Genomic DNA, 15647 nt, shown 5'->3' with positions numbered 1-15647 from the left:
TGTGTGTGTGTGTGTGTGTGTGTGTGTGTGTGTGTGTGTGTGTGTGTTGCCCTTGAAAGCCAGAAGAGGACACCAGATCCCCTGGAGTTAGATACGGGGTTTCTGAGCCACCTGATGTGGGCACTGGGAACTGAACTAGAGCACCCTCTCTGAGAGCAGCAAGCGCTCTTCTTAGCTACCGTTCCAAACCTAAACAGCCATTTTTCATTAGGTCCACACTCAATCAGGTCAAGGCTGTGGGATAGAGGCTGACTCATCCTTGCTATGACCAGGAGGTGGCCTGCTCATTTGGAGACATCCGATGGATAGAAGGGACAGCCCCACTTCAGACAAATGGTGCTTCTCTGAGCTGGTGTCTTTCTGGTTGGCAGGACAGTGGCTTCCTACACATAGTAGGTGGGAAGGAGTGGCTTCCTGCACACAGTAGGTATACAACAATTTGAGTCTATCCATTTCTGGGGCCAAATGAAAGAAGAAACTGAGACCCGTGGGTGGGTCCTTTCACCCTGCTGTGGGGAATTGGCCCTCTGGGGTGAACAGCAGGCCTGAGCCATCATGGTTGTGGGTCCCTAACACTCTCTGATGTGTGCCAGCTTGTCTGCCCAAGATACTAATGAGGCCTCACTGCCACCACTCAGTCCCTGCCACCGCCAATCTACATTCTTCTCTCTGACAACTATGAAGGGGACACACACACACCAAGGGGTACCGAGGCTCTCTCCTGCTTGCCTCCCCTCCCCCTCCCACCTCCTCCTCCCCCTCAGCTTGGCCAATTAGGCCCCTGACACCTGGAGCCGCTGACAAACTGTTTCTGTCACTTGCTCTCTGTCTTTCATTAGGGCAGCGGAGGAGGGGGAGCGGGAGAGGGAGGGGAGAGAGATGGGATCTTTCATGCTTAGTAAGACCGGCTACATTAATTACAAAACGGCCATTTGCCGCGTGAAACTCTGCTAATTAAATTTATGCAATCATTATCTTTAAATAGTCATATCTTTCCCAGCGATCGGCTGGTCCCTTCCTTCCCCAACCCCTCTGCCACCGCTCCCAGCAGTCACTCTAATCCCCTGGCCGTGTTTATCCAGCTATCTGAGGTGCTCTTCAGTCTCACCCCCCTCTGCCCACCCCCACCCCACACGGACCCCTCCAACCCCGGCCAGCTTAAAGATCTGCCCAGGGAGGGATGGCTAAATAACAAATCTAACATGTTTCCAGATCCTTCCGGATGTTTCTAGATATCTGGAGAGTGGCACTTTGTCAAACAAGTACTGATGTGTATATGTTCTTGACTTCCAGCAAGAGGTCATTCTGTCCACACCTCCTGTCCTGCCTTCCTAGGTCCGCAGACTGGGGAGGGGTCCTTTGGGAATCTTCAGGATGGGGAGGGGCAGAAGCATGCCACTAGACCCTATCCTTTTGGCAAGCCTGGCAGGTGCCAAACCTGGCCTGGAGAGGGGGAAAAAAAAATCCAATCCTTGGTCCCCTCCTGAACCTACCCGTTCAGAAAATGTTAGTTGGACACCTACTGTGTGCCAGGCACCCAGTCCATCCTCAAGCAGCTCGTGCCCATCCAGGGCTGTTGTGCACAGCCACACTAGAATGCAAAGTGTCAGTGTTGAGGAGGTGTTTGTGAGCGTGGGGATCTGCGGGTGCGGGGGTGAGTCTGTCCTGCTCACAGCAGCACCCAGGATCAGCCTGAGGCAGTGGGTCAGGGGAAAGCTGAGGGCTGCCCCTGGGAGGTGAGGCCCCAGCCTCTCCCTGCTGAGCCTTCCCCCGGGAGGGCCCTCCAAAATCTCCCCAGGATCCCTCCTGATGCTGGCCCCCAGAGTTCCCTTTCCTCTTCCCCCCTCACTCCAAGGGACCTTGCCTGCAGCCCTTACCCTGCACACACACCAAACTCGCAGGGGCTTGTGTGCCCCTTGTGAGCACACTGATATATCCATGTACACATGTACAGATAAACGGTGCCGTGAGCACAAATGCACACAGCCACTAAAAGATTCTTCTTTTAGTATGTGTAACACTAATTCTTCTTTTAGAATGTGTAACACTCCCCTGTGCGCGCACACTCCTGAATATGATAGCCCTTTGTGCACACACATGCACACCCAGTTAACAGCTAAGCAAGCATGCACCCGGTACACATACATGTACACGCACACATAGCCCGCACACAGACACGACCTTCACATCCATGTCCGCGTGCAGACAAAATTCGCCATATGGCAACCCCCTGTGAACACACACGCACACAGAAATCACCCATGTACACATCTAACAGCCGTGGACACCTGCACTCAGTGATCCCACACACGCACGTGAACCACACATGGAACACACACCTACTGAGCTCCTAAGCTGTCCGGGAAAGCACACCCCAGCACAGCGACAGACCGGACCGGAGCATGGCCCTGAGAGCCAGGGCTCAGCTCTCACTGTTTGCCCAGCAGGTGATCCCAGACAGGGGCCTGAGCCTCAGTTTCCTCATCTAAAGAGTAGGGCTTGACAGGAACAGTCTCTGGGAACTGGAGGGTGATGTGCTCGGGCAAATTCGGAAGAACCTCCCCGGAGGCTAGAAGGGTGCAGGCGAGGGGGCGGCCATGAGAAGTGGGGGATGGGGCGAGGCTCACACACAGCTGCTGGAGGGGCGGGGCAGGCAAGACCTGGGAGAAATCTTGTTTGGAAGTTCCGAGTCAGCACCCCAAGCCCATTACTGCTGTCCACAGGGGGCGGGGGGGGGGGGGGGGGGGGGGGGGGGGGAGTCGGCGTAGATCCTCTTAGCCGAGAATTGAGAGTCTGGAGAGAGAGAAGTGGTAGCTGGCTGCCTGGGTGGGGGATTTCTTGCTCGAACTAATCCCAGCTGGGGAAAGGTGGGGGAGTGGGGAAGGGGGGAGGGGGTCAGCAGGGGGGAATGATTGCTTCTGTGTGAGTGTGTGTGTGTGTGTGTGTGTGTGTTGGGATTGGAAGAGGGTGATATATAGATGCTCCAGCACAGGGGAGCTGGAGAATGCGAAGGTGAAGAGACTGTGTGTGTGTGTGTGTGTGTGTGTGTGTGTGTGTGTGTGTGTGTGTGTGTGTGTGTACCCCATGTCTTTGCCTAAGTGGCTGTGGCTATGTTTTGGAGCTACCTTTACAGCAACTGCAATGATGACTCCTCGGCAGCTGGTACCCGGGGATATTAAGAATATTCCCAAAACCTAGACACATGGAGCCAGTAGACAGCCAAGCAAGAAGAACAGAGATAAGGCAGCAGTTCCGTTCCTGTCCCCTGCTCAGTCTCTCCTGATGGAGTGTGCCTGGACCCTGGGCTACCCCAGCTCAGCCCAGTCCCATGTTTGGATAGATAGACACTTCTGCGCGGCTCCAACAAACCCTGCCTTCCATCCTGGCTATGGAAGGATGTCCCATAAATCCCTGCTCTGGCTGGCTGCTTTCAGAAGCCTCAGTGATGTGTTAGCGAGGTGGGGAGCCAAGAAGGACGGAGCTAGACCAGAGGCTGGCGGAACCGGGTTTTCTGTGCCACATCGGAGTTCTTCATGATGAAACGCAGTCTGGGGACAGGAGTAGGGGTGGGTGGGTGGCAGGAAGGCCCTTACCAAAATGTGCGTGCAGAGGCATAGGGTGTTCTTGGTGGTAAAGGCGGTCTTACGGTCTGTTTGGGGATCAGAAGAGGGTTGTCCCGTCTGTGTGGCTAGATGTGCCTATACCAGAGGATGAGTTTCTGAGCAGTCCAAGAGTAGGCATCCTCACAGACTCGCCCCAAATCCTCCCAGGCCACCTCCTCTCTGATGAGCACCGTGCCTGAGAGGGCGTGCCTTGCTGAAGTGACCCTCACCTGCTCCCTTTTGGAGGATGCAACCGATTTCTAGATGGGACGGGGCCCATCCCAGTACAGAGCCAACCTTCTTCAGGACATTCCCCCCAGGCTGGAGGAGGGTTCCCCGTGTCTGCTTCCTGAGGTTCATTTCCACCTCAGGGGGATCCTGGAGCCCCTCCTTGCTCTTCCCTTTTAAGGAAGGTTTTAGCAGAAGACAGCAGGGAGGAAGGACTGGCTAACCGGCTGCTAGGAACGTCCTCTGCATCTTCCTCCACAAGCTTCAGCATTATTCCCACCATAGAGATGAGAAGACCAAGGCCTTGTAGGTTAAAAGAACTTACAGCATTGCAGGGGCAGGGAGCCAGGTGTGAGGGTCAGAGTGGGGTCAGGGGCCTAGTGGGGTCATGACTTACAGCTTAGTCCTGAGTACCTACAGGAATGGTTCTCAAAGCCAGGCCCGGTGCTGCCTGTAGAGCACGGGTGTTCAGGGGCAGCCTTGTTCCACGCATCTCCTAAGACGAAAGCAAACGCCTTTCCAGGCTCCAAGAGTAACACCCCCTCCCCCAGCTTTTCTGCCTCCAGAGGGCCCCCAGGGAAGGTGCTGTATATCTCAAGGCCTCAGAGAAAGAACAGTCAGTCTCTAACCTGCAGCTGGCCACAGTTCTCTTTGACCTAATGGTAACGACCCCCCCCCACCCCTTACCTTCTCAGTCCCAGGGCCCCTCCCCTCCCTCTCCACACCACCCAGAGCCTACCACACAGCCTCGGTTTAGCTATGGCACCTCTAATTTCAGTTTCACTCCCCAAGCCACGCTGGGTTATCACAGAGGGTGCAGAGCTCCAAGCTCAGGCTCTTCGGTCCCAGGCCCTCAGGCCAGCTCAGGAACGGAGGGAATTAATTACATTCTACCATCCCCTTTTAAAGTAGGGGAGTGCGTCAGGGCGTCCACAGAGGAGGGGCCGCAGAGCAGAGGCTGTGGAAGGGGGGCCCCCACCCCTGAATGCAGCAGGCCTCTCCCCAGGGGCAGAGGGGGGTGGGTGAGGCTGGCCCCATATTGATTTAGCCAGGTTCGGGCTGGGACTGATTTGGGGTAAGTGGTGGGGGTGGGGTGCTGAGGAGGGGTCGAGGAAGGGGGAAGGGAGGAGGAGAGAGGAAGGTAAGGCTGTCAGTCAGTCTGATGGACAGCCCCGAGATTTGCCTTCAGATAAAACCTTACAGATGTGGAGGTCAGTATTGATTTTGAGTTAGTAACGGTACCTTACCAAGAAGTAATACATTAGTGAAAGCAAGGTCACCGGGAAAAAGCAAACCCCACCCGGGAGAGGCCTCAGCATTCCTGAGGGGGTGTACATTACCGCATCAGACCAGGACTTCCTCAAGTTCAAAAGTGTGCAGGCCCAGACCTCCGCTGGGCCCCACTGTGGGCAACATGCTTCCTGCTTCTGTGGCACACAGGGACTTCCTACAGAGGTCCCCAGGGCTCTGTACCATCAGTCAGTGGTGAAAAGACCCTGGGGGGGGGCACCACCAGAGAGGCCTGAGACCCAGGCACAGACCCCAGAGTGGCTGCTGACCAACTGTGTCAAACCCAAAGGGCCTTTCACTCCCCGGTGCCTCGGTTTCCCCACTTACAGGTTAGGGATAGGAAACCCATTTGCTTGAGGACTACAGTGACCTGGTACAACCCTGGCTGAGGGCTTTCTTCTACGGTGGGCGCCAGGCTCTCTTAGGTTGTACACTGTTTGTTTCCTGGGAGGCTGCCCTCCTGCAAATGAAATGGAAACCGTTTGATCCACGGGCCCTCAGGGACTCGGAGCCACCATTCACACCTACCCCAGATGTGGATTTGATTTGATGTTCCAGGCCAAATCCCATGGAGCAAATCCCATTATGGGAAAAAGCTCCCTGGGCCGAGCTGTCTGCTAACTGGCAGGGTCCAAGGCCTTCAGAGCCACCGGGCACAACGCACACCCCTTCCAACAAAGGGCTGCGGGAGGCCTCACAGCAACCGGGTCTGCTTACCGTGTAGCCCTGGCTGGGCTGGAACTCCCTCTGTAGACCAGGATGGCCTTGAACTCCCAGAGATCCACACACTTCTGCCTCCCAAGTGCTGAGATTAAGAGCACCCAGAACCATGCTCAGCATGTTTTGTTTTTTTTTCCTGAGACAGGGTTTTTCTGTGTAGCCCTGGCCATCCTGGAACTCACTCTGTAGACCAGGCTGGCCTCAAACTCAGAGATCCACCTGCCTCTGCCTCTGGAGGGTTGGAACTAAAGGCTTGTGCCACCGCCACTCAGTCTTAAAATGTTTTTTAAGAAGAGTTTGTTATTTTCCATTTTACGTGTCTGTATATGTTCCTGCGTGGCACTATGGGCAACCATGTATGCAGGTGCTCAAGGAGACCAGAAGAGGACATCGATTCCCCTGGCAGGGATTGTGAGCTGCCTGCTGTGGGTACTGGGAACCCAACTTGAGTCCTGTACAAGAGCCATCAGCACCCTGCCCCCAATGTTGATCTTCTGGCTGTTTCCTTTTTTGTTTGTTGTTTTGTTTTCAAGACAGGGCTTCTTTGTGTAGCCTTGGCTGTCCTAGACTCACTTTGTAGACCAGGCTCGCCTTGAACTCACAGAGCTCATCTCTGTCTCTCCAGTGCTGGGATTATAGGTGTAGACCACCATGCTTGGCTCTGGCTGTTTCTTAAGCCTGCTAGGCCCACCCTAAGGCCTTTACACTTATGGAGTCCCCTATCTGGAAAGCCCTTGGCTGAGCACATTTTGCAATAGCTGGGTTCTTTTTGGACACGTTGAGCAGGTCTTTCCTGAGCCCACCCCACTCCACTGCCCTGTGGCCCTTTGCCTCCATAGTAGTAGTTATGCTTTCTATCTGTGTGCTTATTTATTGCCAGCTCCAAGAGGGAGTTGGGTTTATTCTTCGGTATGTACTAGTGGTTGGCTTAGTGTCAGGTGTATAATAAATGCCCAGTAAGTATTATCAGAGCCCTATGTGTGAATCCAGGGAGCCCTTCTGAGCTCCCTGGAGGTGACAGACACAAAGCACATGCCAAGACCGCAGAGCAAATGAGAGCCCATACTTTGTGCCCATAGCCATGGCAGCATTTTTAAGACGTGTTCATTGGATGATACATGAACGCATGAACTCTGTCTGCTTCTGTGAACACAGTATTGCTGGGTCACGAAGTGACCCAAGAAACTGGACTGACAGAGAAATCTCAGACCATAAGAAGCCCTTGCTGGAGCCCTTGATAGCTCTTGAGTGATGCAGTCAGCTCTGGCTGCCATCTTGTGTGTGTGTCTGTCATAGGGAATGTGGGCATATGAGGCCTCTGGAGTTCCATCTCCTTTCCTTACCTACCCTTACTCTGCCTCCCTCCTACCATCTTTTCGGAGCTGGCCATGTTGGTGACGGGCAGTATAGAGAATCAAGCTGGGGCCCAACCTCCTCCAGGAGCCTTTCACCCTAATGTATGTTCTAAAAGAAGGAAAGGGGCTGCTGAGTCCATTCTGGGGATCCAGGCTTCCCACAAGGGGGAGCAAGGCTCTGTTTGTGGGAAACAGGATGAGTGACAGTGTCATTATTTAGATGGAAAAAAAATGGGATCTTGATTGGGAATCAAACACAATGAGGAACAGAGTGGAGTTCCCCAGACCCAGATCAATTTTCAAGTCCTGAGCTCACCCCAGAGTTCCTGCGTTGCACCCCACCAGAGTTTTTCCCAGGCTTGGGGACACGCATCTTGAAGATCAGAAAGCCACAGACCCAGTTCAGAGCTTAGCTGTCCTCACAAAGCCCAGCACCTGCTATTGCTCCTGCCCAGGCAGAGCTGCCAGAGTCAGAGAGAGTCTGTGAGCCAGGCAGACAACACAGCATGTTCCGGGTGCACCCCACCTAGCCTCAGACCTCCCCAAAGACATGTAATGTCTTTGTCATCTTGGAGGAGTCCACAGGATTCCATCCAGACTAAAACATCCCACCATCAGAGCCTGTGGACAGTCTGCCATGCCCTGCCCTTGGCTCTGTTTAAGGCCAGGTGCTCAGCTCACAAAATCTAGGCAACAAAGGAGGTGCTCCACCCCTCTTTAACAGCTCCCCAAGAAACAAATGACTGCAGGGCCCTGGGGTGAGACCCTCCAAAGGGTTTGGGTGGGTCATCTTAGTCCTTGAGAATCTGTGGCTGGTGATCTGGGCCATGAGCCAGGTGCTGGCTTTTTGACCAGCTAGCTATGAGGTCCGGCAAAGGTGTAGTTCTCTGTTACCTCACTGGTTTGTTTTTTTGTTTTGTTTTGTTTGTTTTGTTTTGTTTTGTTTCGTGGTCTCCTCCTCCTCCTCCTCCTCCTCTTCCTCCTCCTTCTTTTGTGAGATAGGGTTTCTCTGTGTAGCCTTGGCCGTCCTGGACTTGCTTTATATACCAGGCGGGCCTCCAACTCACAGTAATCCACCTGACTCTGCCTCCCCAAGTGCCAAGATTACAGGCATGTGCCACCGTGCCCAGCAACCTCACTGTTTTTATCTGAGAAATGGGTTCTTATCTCTTCCCTACATGTCTCCATAGGTTGGAGATGTCAAGTAGGTGAATGGCTAAGAAGATTTTTGAAGGGAGGGACAACTGAGGGGGCTTGTGAGAACAGGGTTTTATTTACCTGGCTTTTAGCCAGGCTCAAGGCAGATCATGTCCCGGGCAGAGCTCCCCTCATCCTTCCATCTACCCTCTGACTCAGCCACCCTCACAATCCCTTTCCCTGGGACTTCAGAGGTCATGGGATTTCCGGGCTGTCCACACCCCCTCAGTCACACAGCTGCGAAGTATAAGAGATCTGCTCTGTCCAGGGCTTGAAGAAATTGTGTGTCCGCCCTTGACCTGCTCTCCTGCCTCAGAGCCTGCTCAGGACAAGCCGCTGGAGAGACAGATGTCCTTCAAGGGGGCCTGGCATCACCTTCTCCTGTGCTGGCAGCTAGTCTGATCCCTAGAGACAGGGAAAGAAGTCACAGCAGAGCTTCAGGGTCAGCAGGAGCAGCCCCACCTTCTGCCCAAAGCTGGGCAAAAGAGCTCAGCTGTGCTCACCTAGCCAAGGACCTCTTTCCCATAGGGCAGCATCCCAGCAGCTCACTAGAGGCCTGGGTCCTGCAGGAGCTCACTAGAGACCTGGGTCCTGCAGGACAGGACTCTGAGGCTCTGCTTAATCTCCACATTTAACCCCTCTAAGGCATCGACAGTGTGCCTTCTCACTCTGTAGAGACTCTCCAACTGCATGGTCTATCCCTACTGTCACTCGAGTGCTCTGTGGCAGGTCCCATTTGCTCCAAAGCTTTTTTCTGAACCTCTGGCAATGTGGATGCATTCCACGGCTCCCACAGCCAAATGCTGTCTCTATCAAATGCCTCAATGTTCTGTGCTCTGAAGGTCTTTGCTCATTGGCCAGACCCTTTTATTCCATTCTCCCACAGGGGCAGGGGCCAGGACTGGCCTCTGAAGTTCGATGGCCTTCAACCTGGGGCACGGGACAAGACTTGTCACCAGTACTCACTGGATGACTGACAACCTCAGTGGCCCAACATCCATTCTTCAGTCTGGGGCAGGAGGGAGTCCCGTTGCTGGCCCAGGCCATGCAGGGTCCTGGGTAAAGGCTAGGGACAACAGACAGAGTCACGGAAGGTTCTCAGGGAGCTGTTGAAAACATGGGCTAGCCAGGCATGGCGGCATACGCCTTTGATCCAGCCCTCAGGGAGGCAGAGGCAGGCGGATCGCTGTGAGATGGAGGCCAGCTTAGTTTACAAAGTGAGTCCAGGACAGCCAAGGCTACACAGAGAAACCCTGTCTCGAAAAAACAAAACCAAAAACCACAAATAAGCAAAAGAACAACAGAAACAACATGGGTCTTGGGCTGGCAAGATGGCTCAGTGGGTAAAGACACTTTCTGCCAAGCCGGATGACCTGAATTCAACCCCAGTAACCCACATGGTGGGGAGAGAGAACTGACTCCCCTGGATGGTCTTCTGATCCCCACATGCATGCTATGACAGGCACCCACACACACATACACAAAAATAAATAAACAAAATACTGAAAGCACAGGCTTTGTGCTTTGGTGTAGAAGAGGCAGGAGCTCAACATCCAGAAAGCTCAAGAATGGCACAAAGTCTTAGCATAGCAAAGGTGTGGGGGTCTCGAAACCAGGCAGAGCAGCCTTGCTTCTCTGATGGGACAGAGAACAGTCATCTAGTCAGTGGAGAAAAGCTCTCTGATTTGTGAGAGAGACATCGTCATCTAGTTAGAGCACTTAGGAATGTATGCATCAACGCACACATTAGTTCATTCGCTCCTTTACCCCTTTAGCTGATAGGCCTAGGGTATCCATTATCTAGCGAGCGTATTTGTTCATCCATGCATGCGTTCATTCATTTATTCATCCCTTCACCCGATAGCCCCATGGTGCCTTTTACCCAGTAAATTTATCTCTCATGCATGTGTGCATTCATTCAGTCATTCATTCATTCAGCCAGCCAGTCAGTCAGTCAGTCAGTTAAGTATCCAGCTGATAGGCAAAGAGTATCCCTTATGTGGTTAATTCCTTCATTCATTCATACAATTGATAGATCCAGAACCTTGTATAATTAGTGCATTTAACTCGTATATGTATATGCCCATTCATTGATGCGTTCATTCATTACTTCACCCATCCAGCTGATAGGTCGAGGATGCCCATTGTGTAGCTATTCTTTCATTCACGCATTTAGCCATTGGTTTGTTCATTCAGCTGATAGGCACAGGCACCTGTGTAAGTACAGGTAAGTACAACAATTCACTCATGTGCACACCCATCCGATCATTTCTTCACTCATTCGGCCAACAGACCCATGGAGCCCCTTATCCAGTCAGTGAATTTACTCATGCATTTATTCAGCAGAAAGCAGAGGGTAGCCCCTCAAACGAAGGGACAGAGAAGCGACAAAGGGCCTGTCCTGTTCCTGGAGCTCTGCCAGGGAACAGCCCCCTGGGCTCACACCTGAGTCTGGGCCCATTTCCTGCAAAAGGCTGTGACACTGCTGAGGTCTACCCCGGGCCTGCAGGCCCAGGCCCCGAGAGCTGGTGCTGCCCTGGGGTCCAGCCTCCGGCACTGCCCGTCTCTCCCGCAGGTGATGAGCATTCTCAGCAACCCGAGCGCCGTGCCTCCACAGCCGCAGGCCGACTTCTCCATCTCCCCGCTGCATGGCGGCCTGGACTCCGCCTCCTCCATCTCAGCCAGCTGCAGCCAGCGGGCCGACTCCATCAAGCCCGGAGATAGCCTGCCCACCTCCCAGTCTTACTGCCCACCCACCTACAGCACCACCGGCTACAGTGTGGACCCTGTGGCCGGCTACCAGTACAGCCAGTACGGCCAAAGTGAGTGTTCCCCTCACTGCCCAGCTCCAAGGGGCAAGGTGGCGGCCAGGGGGGGGAGGGGGTCTCCCTTTAAAGTGTTTTAGAAGTCATTTTCTGATTTTACATGTGTTGATGTTTCGCCTGCCTGTGTGTCTGTGCACCTGCAGTGTCTGCAGGCACCAGGAGAGGGCGTCAGATCCCCTGGAGTTGGAGTTACAGATGGTCGTGAGCCATCCTATGGGTGCTGAGAACTGAGCCCAGGGCCTCAGAAAGATCTGCCAGTGCTCTTAACTGCTGAGCCATCTCTCCAGTCCTCTTCAAAGATTCAAAAGTGTGTGTGTGTGTGCGTGTGTGTGTGTGTGCGTGTGTGTGTGTGTGTGTGTGTGTGTGTGTGTGTGTGTGTGTGTGTGACATGTGAGTGGGAGCATGGATGCACACATGAGTGGAGCTCAGAGGACAACTTCTAGGAACGTTTTCTCTCCATCGTTAAATGGGTTCTGGGAATCAAACTCAGGCTTATGTTTTTACCCTTTGGGCCATCGCATAGGCCCTTTCACAGGTGGTGAAACAGAGGTCCATAAAGGAAGCAGAGGTGACCTAAGATGTTCTGAGCTGCTCATCAGACGCAGTTGGCTCACCTCTCAGCCAGGGAGCCCCCTCTTCCCCCACCTCACACACATACACACACACACACACACACACACACACCCTCCCCAGTTCCAGCCCAGGAGCCACATGTGCCCCTATATTTTCTAAAGGCCACACTTTAAAGTCGAAGGAGAAAGGGTCAGGATTATTTTTATTAATGTATTCTATTTAACCCAATACACCCAGATCCCTGCTTCATACAATCCACACGTGACTACCCAGAAAGTCGTTTGTCTTCTGTTCAGACTCTGTCTTTAAAATCCAGTGGCTTTTGCTGCTGTCCTGTGGTGGTGCTGGGGATCAAACCTAGAACCTCACCTAAGCTAGGGAAGAGCGCTGAGCTACATCCACAGCCCCCTTTTTATTTCCAGACAAGTACACTAAGATGCCCACACTGGCCTGAACTCACTCGGTAGCCCCGATGGGACTTGAATTTTCTCTCCTTCATCAGCACTTAAAGTTCATGAAGGTGCCGTTGGGGACACCCAAATCTTTCTATATAGACTCTGAAGTTTTTCAATGTGAAACAACTAAAGATCAGTTTTTACATTTAAATTAAATAAAACTGAGTAACTATCCGAGAGTCGCTCAGCGTTGCACTGCAGCTAGTGGCATGAATGGGGGGCAGTTCAGTGAGGGTTTTGCTCCCCTTTCCCCCCAGGCATGGGAATACAGGTGGAAGGCTCTGTGTAGCGTTCTGTCACTCCTCCAAGTCTCCAGTGGGTCCCACAGACCCACTCCAGCCATTGTCCTCTTGGTGTCTTGCCTTGATATAGGGACAGCAAAGCCTCAGACCAATAGCTGGGCAAGACAGGCTCGGCCACAACCTCTAGCCGCCATGGCCACCTGAGGGGGCGAGCAGCAGGGCAGGCCCAGACAGGATGGGGGAGCCAAAGGTCACGAGGCTGCCCTCCTGTCACCTCTCAGTAAAGGCCTCACCTGCTGGTGTCAAACTAATCAGGAGGGCGTGTGGAAAGAGTGAGGCCCCCAGCCTGAGGGCACCCTCTCCTCCAGCTGCCGCCTGCCCACCAACTGGCCGCACTGACCTCTGCTTCCTGGGGCCCCCCAGCCATCTCCACCGGCATGGCCTTGGCCTCCACGGTTAAATGAGGGCCAGCTGTGTGGGCCTCTACCTCCCATGTGCACGTGTGTCCTGCTTGCATGTGTGTGTGCATCAAGGTTACGTCACAGTCCAAGTGTCTGTGCGCACATATAACTATACACATGTACATACAAATGGCTATTCTGTGTACACACTGGTATGTGTATATGGCTTTACACGTATGAGCATACCTGGACGCACATACATGTGACAGTATGTGATGGCAATGTGCACGCATGTTTGAATTTTCATAGGTGGGTTCTTAGGGGCTGGTGTGTCTCTGTGTGTGTGTGTCTGTGCGTTAGCATGTGAGTCTGCCTTTTGAATGTGTACAGTGTGTATGCAGATTAAGTGTGGCTGTGTGCACATGTACATTTTGGTGTGGATATGTGCTTAAAGGTATCTATGGTGAGGCACACGTGGGGGGCTTGCATGGGTGTGATGTGAGTAGCTGGGTGTGTTCAGATGTTGTGCTGGGGGTGTGATTCTGTATACAGTTGTGGGTGTGAGCGTGGGCGTGCACGCATGGAGTGCATGCACAGGGAACACAGCTCCACACAGCACCCGTGAGGGCGATGCGTGCCTCCCCGTGCACAGGAGCCTTTCCCGTGGGTCCCTGGCTGACCCTCTGACCTAATGCATGTTCCCAACCCAACACAGGACACACGTGCTCTTGATAAAACAGTTGAGAGCAGCAGCCCGGCCCCAGGCAGGCGTTAGTCACACCCGGAGCCTGGAGCCCCTGCCCTGCTCCAGGGCGCCTGCCCAATTCGGAAATAAAATTAACCCCAAAGTCAGCATGGGGGTGGTGGGGGAGGGGGATCAAAAGAGAAAGGGCCCAGGAGGCCAGAAAGGAAAAGCGCTTGCCCTCCTCTCCTTCCTCGCCCCTCCCTTCCTTTCCCTGCTCCTCTGTTACTGGGAGGATGAAGGGCTCCTCTCATGCCCTACCCAGACTCCACTCACTGAGGTACCTCTTCACCGCACATCCCAGCACACGACACACACCCGACCTCAGCGTTCCCACCCGCAGGATGGGGCTGGGGACGAGACGAATCATTTCAGAGGCACTGTCACGCTGTCCTCTAGTGTGTTGATATTCTGGGGTAGCCCAGGGACAGGCCATGCTCCCATTAACCACCTCTCAACATCCCTGAGCACACGTGAGGCCAGGTTCCCTAATCAGCTTGGAAAGTCACACATCCTGATCTACCTGTCCCCCCGCCGCCTCCTGTCCCCCGGTGCTTGAGTTCAGCCCCACAACGCTGTGTCAAATGTGGGCTCCTCATCGCAGACCTTTCACAGTTCCTGCTCCTCAGCTTGTTAGGCTCAGAGAGACAAAGCAGTGTTCCCAGGGTCCCACAGCAGAGGGATCGCTACTCAGCCCCCTGACCTCAAACCACAGGTGAACCGGCCTGGTATGAGACGCTCGGTTGACTGGTGCACGTTCTCCTGCGAACAGACCCCTGTGTGTGAGTGCTGCTGACCATATGCCTGGAGTCGAGGCGTGACTGTGCCAAGTGCACGTGCAGGAGAGGGGGGGAATAATTGTTAGTTGAGCATCTACTATGAAGTTGACCTTTCATCTGCAACAGCGTGCGCACACAGTTGTTCCCACTGCACTCGACAGAAATGGCATCTGGGGAAGTTACTAGAGAGGTATCGATGGGCATCCTGACACCTGCATCCTGACCCTCAAGTGCCACTTTCAGGTGTGCTTGGAGCATGCACAAGACCCAACTCCTATGCCGCAGAACCCTCCCCCATCGCCAAGGCCACTCACCTTCCCAGGGACACCTTCACACCTTCTTTTCTGGCTCCGGCCATGTCCATCCATCTGCCCATCTCTCGCTGTCCCTGGAGTGGGTGGGGGCAGGGGGCCAGGGATGGGGCACATGGTAGATTAATATGGCCCCGGTGTTCCCAGAGGCCAGGGCCATACTAATGATGGGGCTGATAGAACGCAGGAGTGTGAAAAGAATTTTAATAGATCTGACAACTCTAATAAGAATTTGTGTCTAGAAGGGTCCTCCTCTGGGGCCTCGGGCTGACGAGGCACTGATGGCTGAGATCTGTTTACTGGTTGGCATTGCTGGCCCATCTCCTGCCAACTCTTGATTAGTGTAATTGGAGTCGTTCAGAGCCCAGGCGGTGTGTGAGGCAGGAGAAGGGAGACAGGAGGGACAGAGGGACAGCGAGGGCTTTTGACAGAGTCCCTAATGAGGAATGTCACCTCCCTGCCTTCTCGCCAAGCCCTTGGCTCTACCCTAGGACGAGGCAAGCAAGCCCTACAGTTGGCCCCTTGGATGCTCTGGAAGTTGCTGGGGTCAGCAGGAAAGTTTGGCTTCTGGGTGCTTCCTTGCCTCCCTCAAGGAGGGGCTGAGAAAGCTCCTACTGTGTGCTGGGGACGGGTAAATGGGGAAGAAGCACGGAGTGGGTAGAGGTGCCAAAGAGACAATTCTTTATTTTACTCTGTGAGTATGCAGTTGTGCATGGGGAGGTCAGAGGTCAGAGGTGAGGCTCAGGTATCCTCTTCAGATACTATCCACAGCATCTCTCACTGGCCTGGGACTGAAAAAGCAGGCCACCAGGCAGGCTGTCCATGGAACCCCAGGGATCCAGCTGCTTCTGTCTCTTTGGTGCAGTCTCCTGTGACAAAGGAAAGGTCACCCGAGGTGATGTGTGCACTTTAAAAATCCATGACATT

The 15647-nt window shown here is 53.7% G+C and overlaps 1 protein-coding gene across 2 annotated transcripts in view; it reads left to right on the top strand.

Annotated features, from left to right (window-relative positions):
- The window catches only part of Pax7 (paired box 7), a 95350-nt gene that overhangs the window by 72735 nt on the left and 6968 nt on the right, over positions 1-15647 (top strand). For both annotated transcript variants that reach the window (XM_055611507.1, XM_055611506.1), the window contains exon 8: positions 10968-11214. In XM_055611507.1, coding sequence (XP_055467482.1) covers positions 10968-11214 — 247 coding nt within the window. The remainder of the gene's footprint in view (positions 1-10967; positions 11215-15647) is intronic.

The sequence above is a fragment of the Psammomys obesus genome, unplaced genomic scaffold (genome assembly GCF_907164565.1).
Source record: "Psammomys obesus unplaced genomic scaffold, mPsaObe1.curated_primary_1811, whole genome shotgun sequence".
In the NCBI taxonomy this organism is placed as follows: Eukaryota; Metazoa; Chordata; class Mammalia; order Rodentia; family Muridae; genus Psammomys; species Psammomys obesus.
Note: the sequence above shows the minus strand (reverse complement) of the source record. Positions and strands in the feature narration are given on the sequence as shown.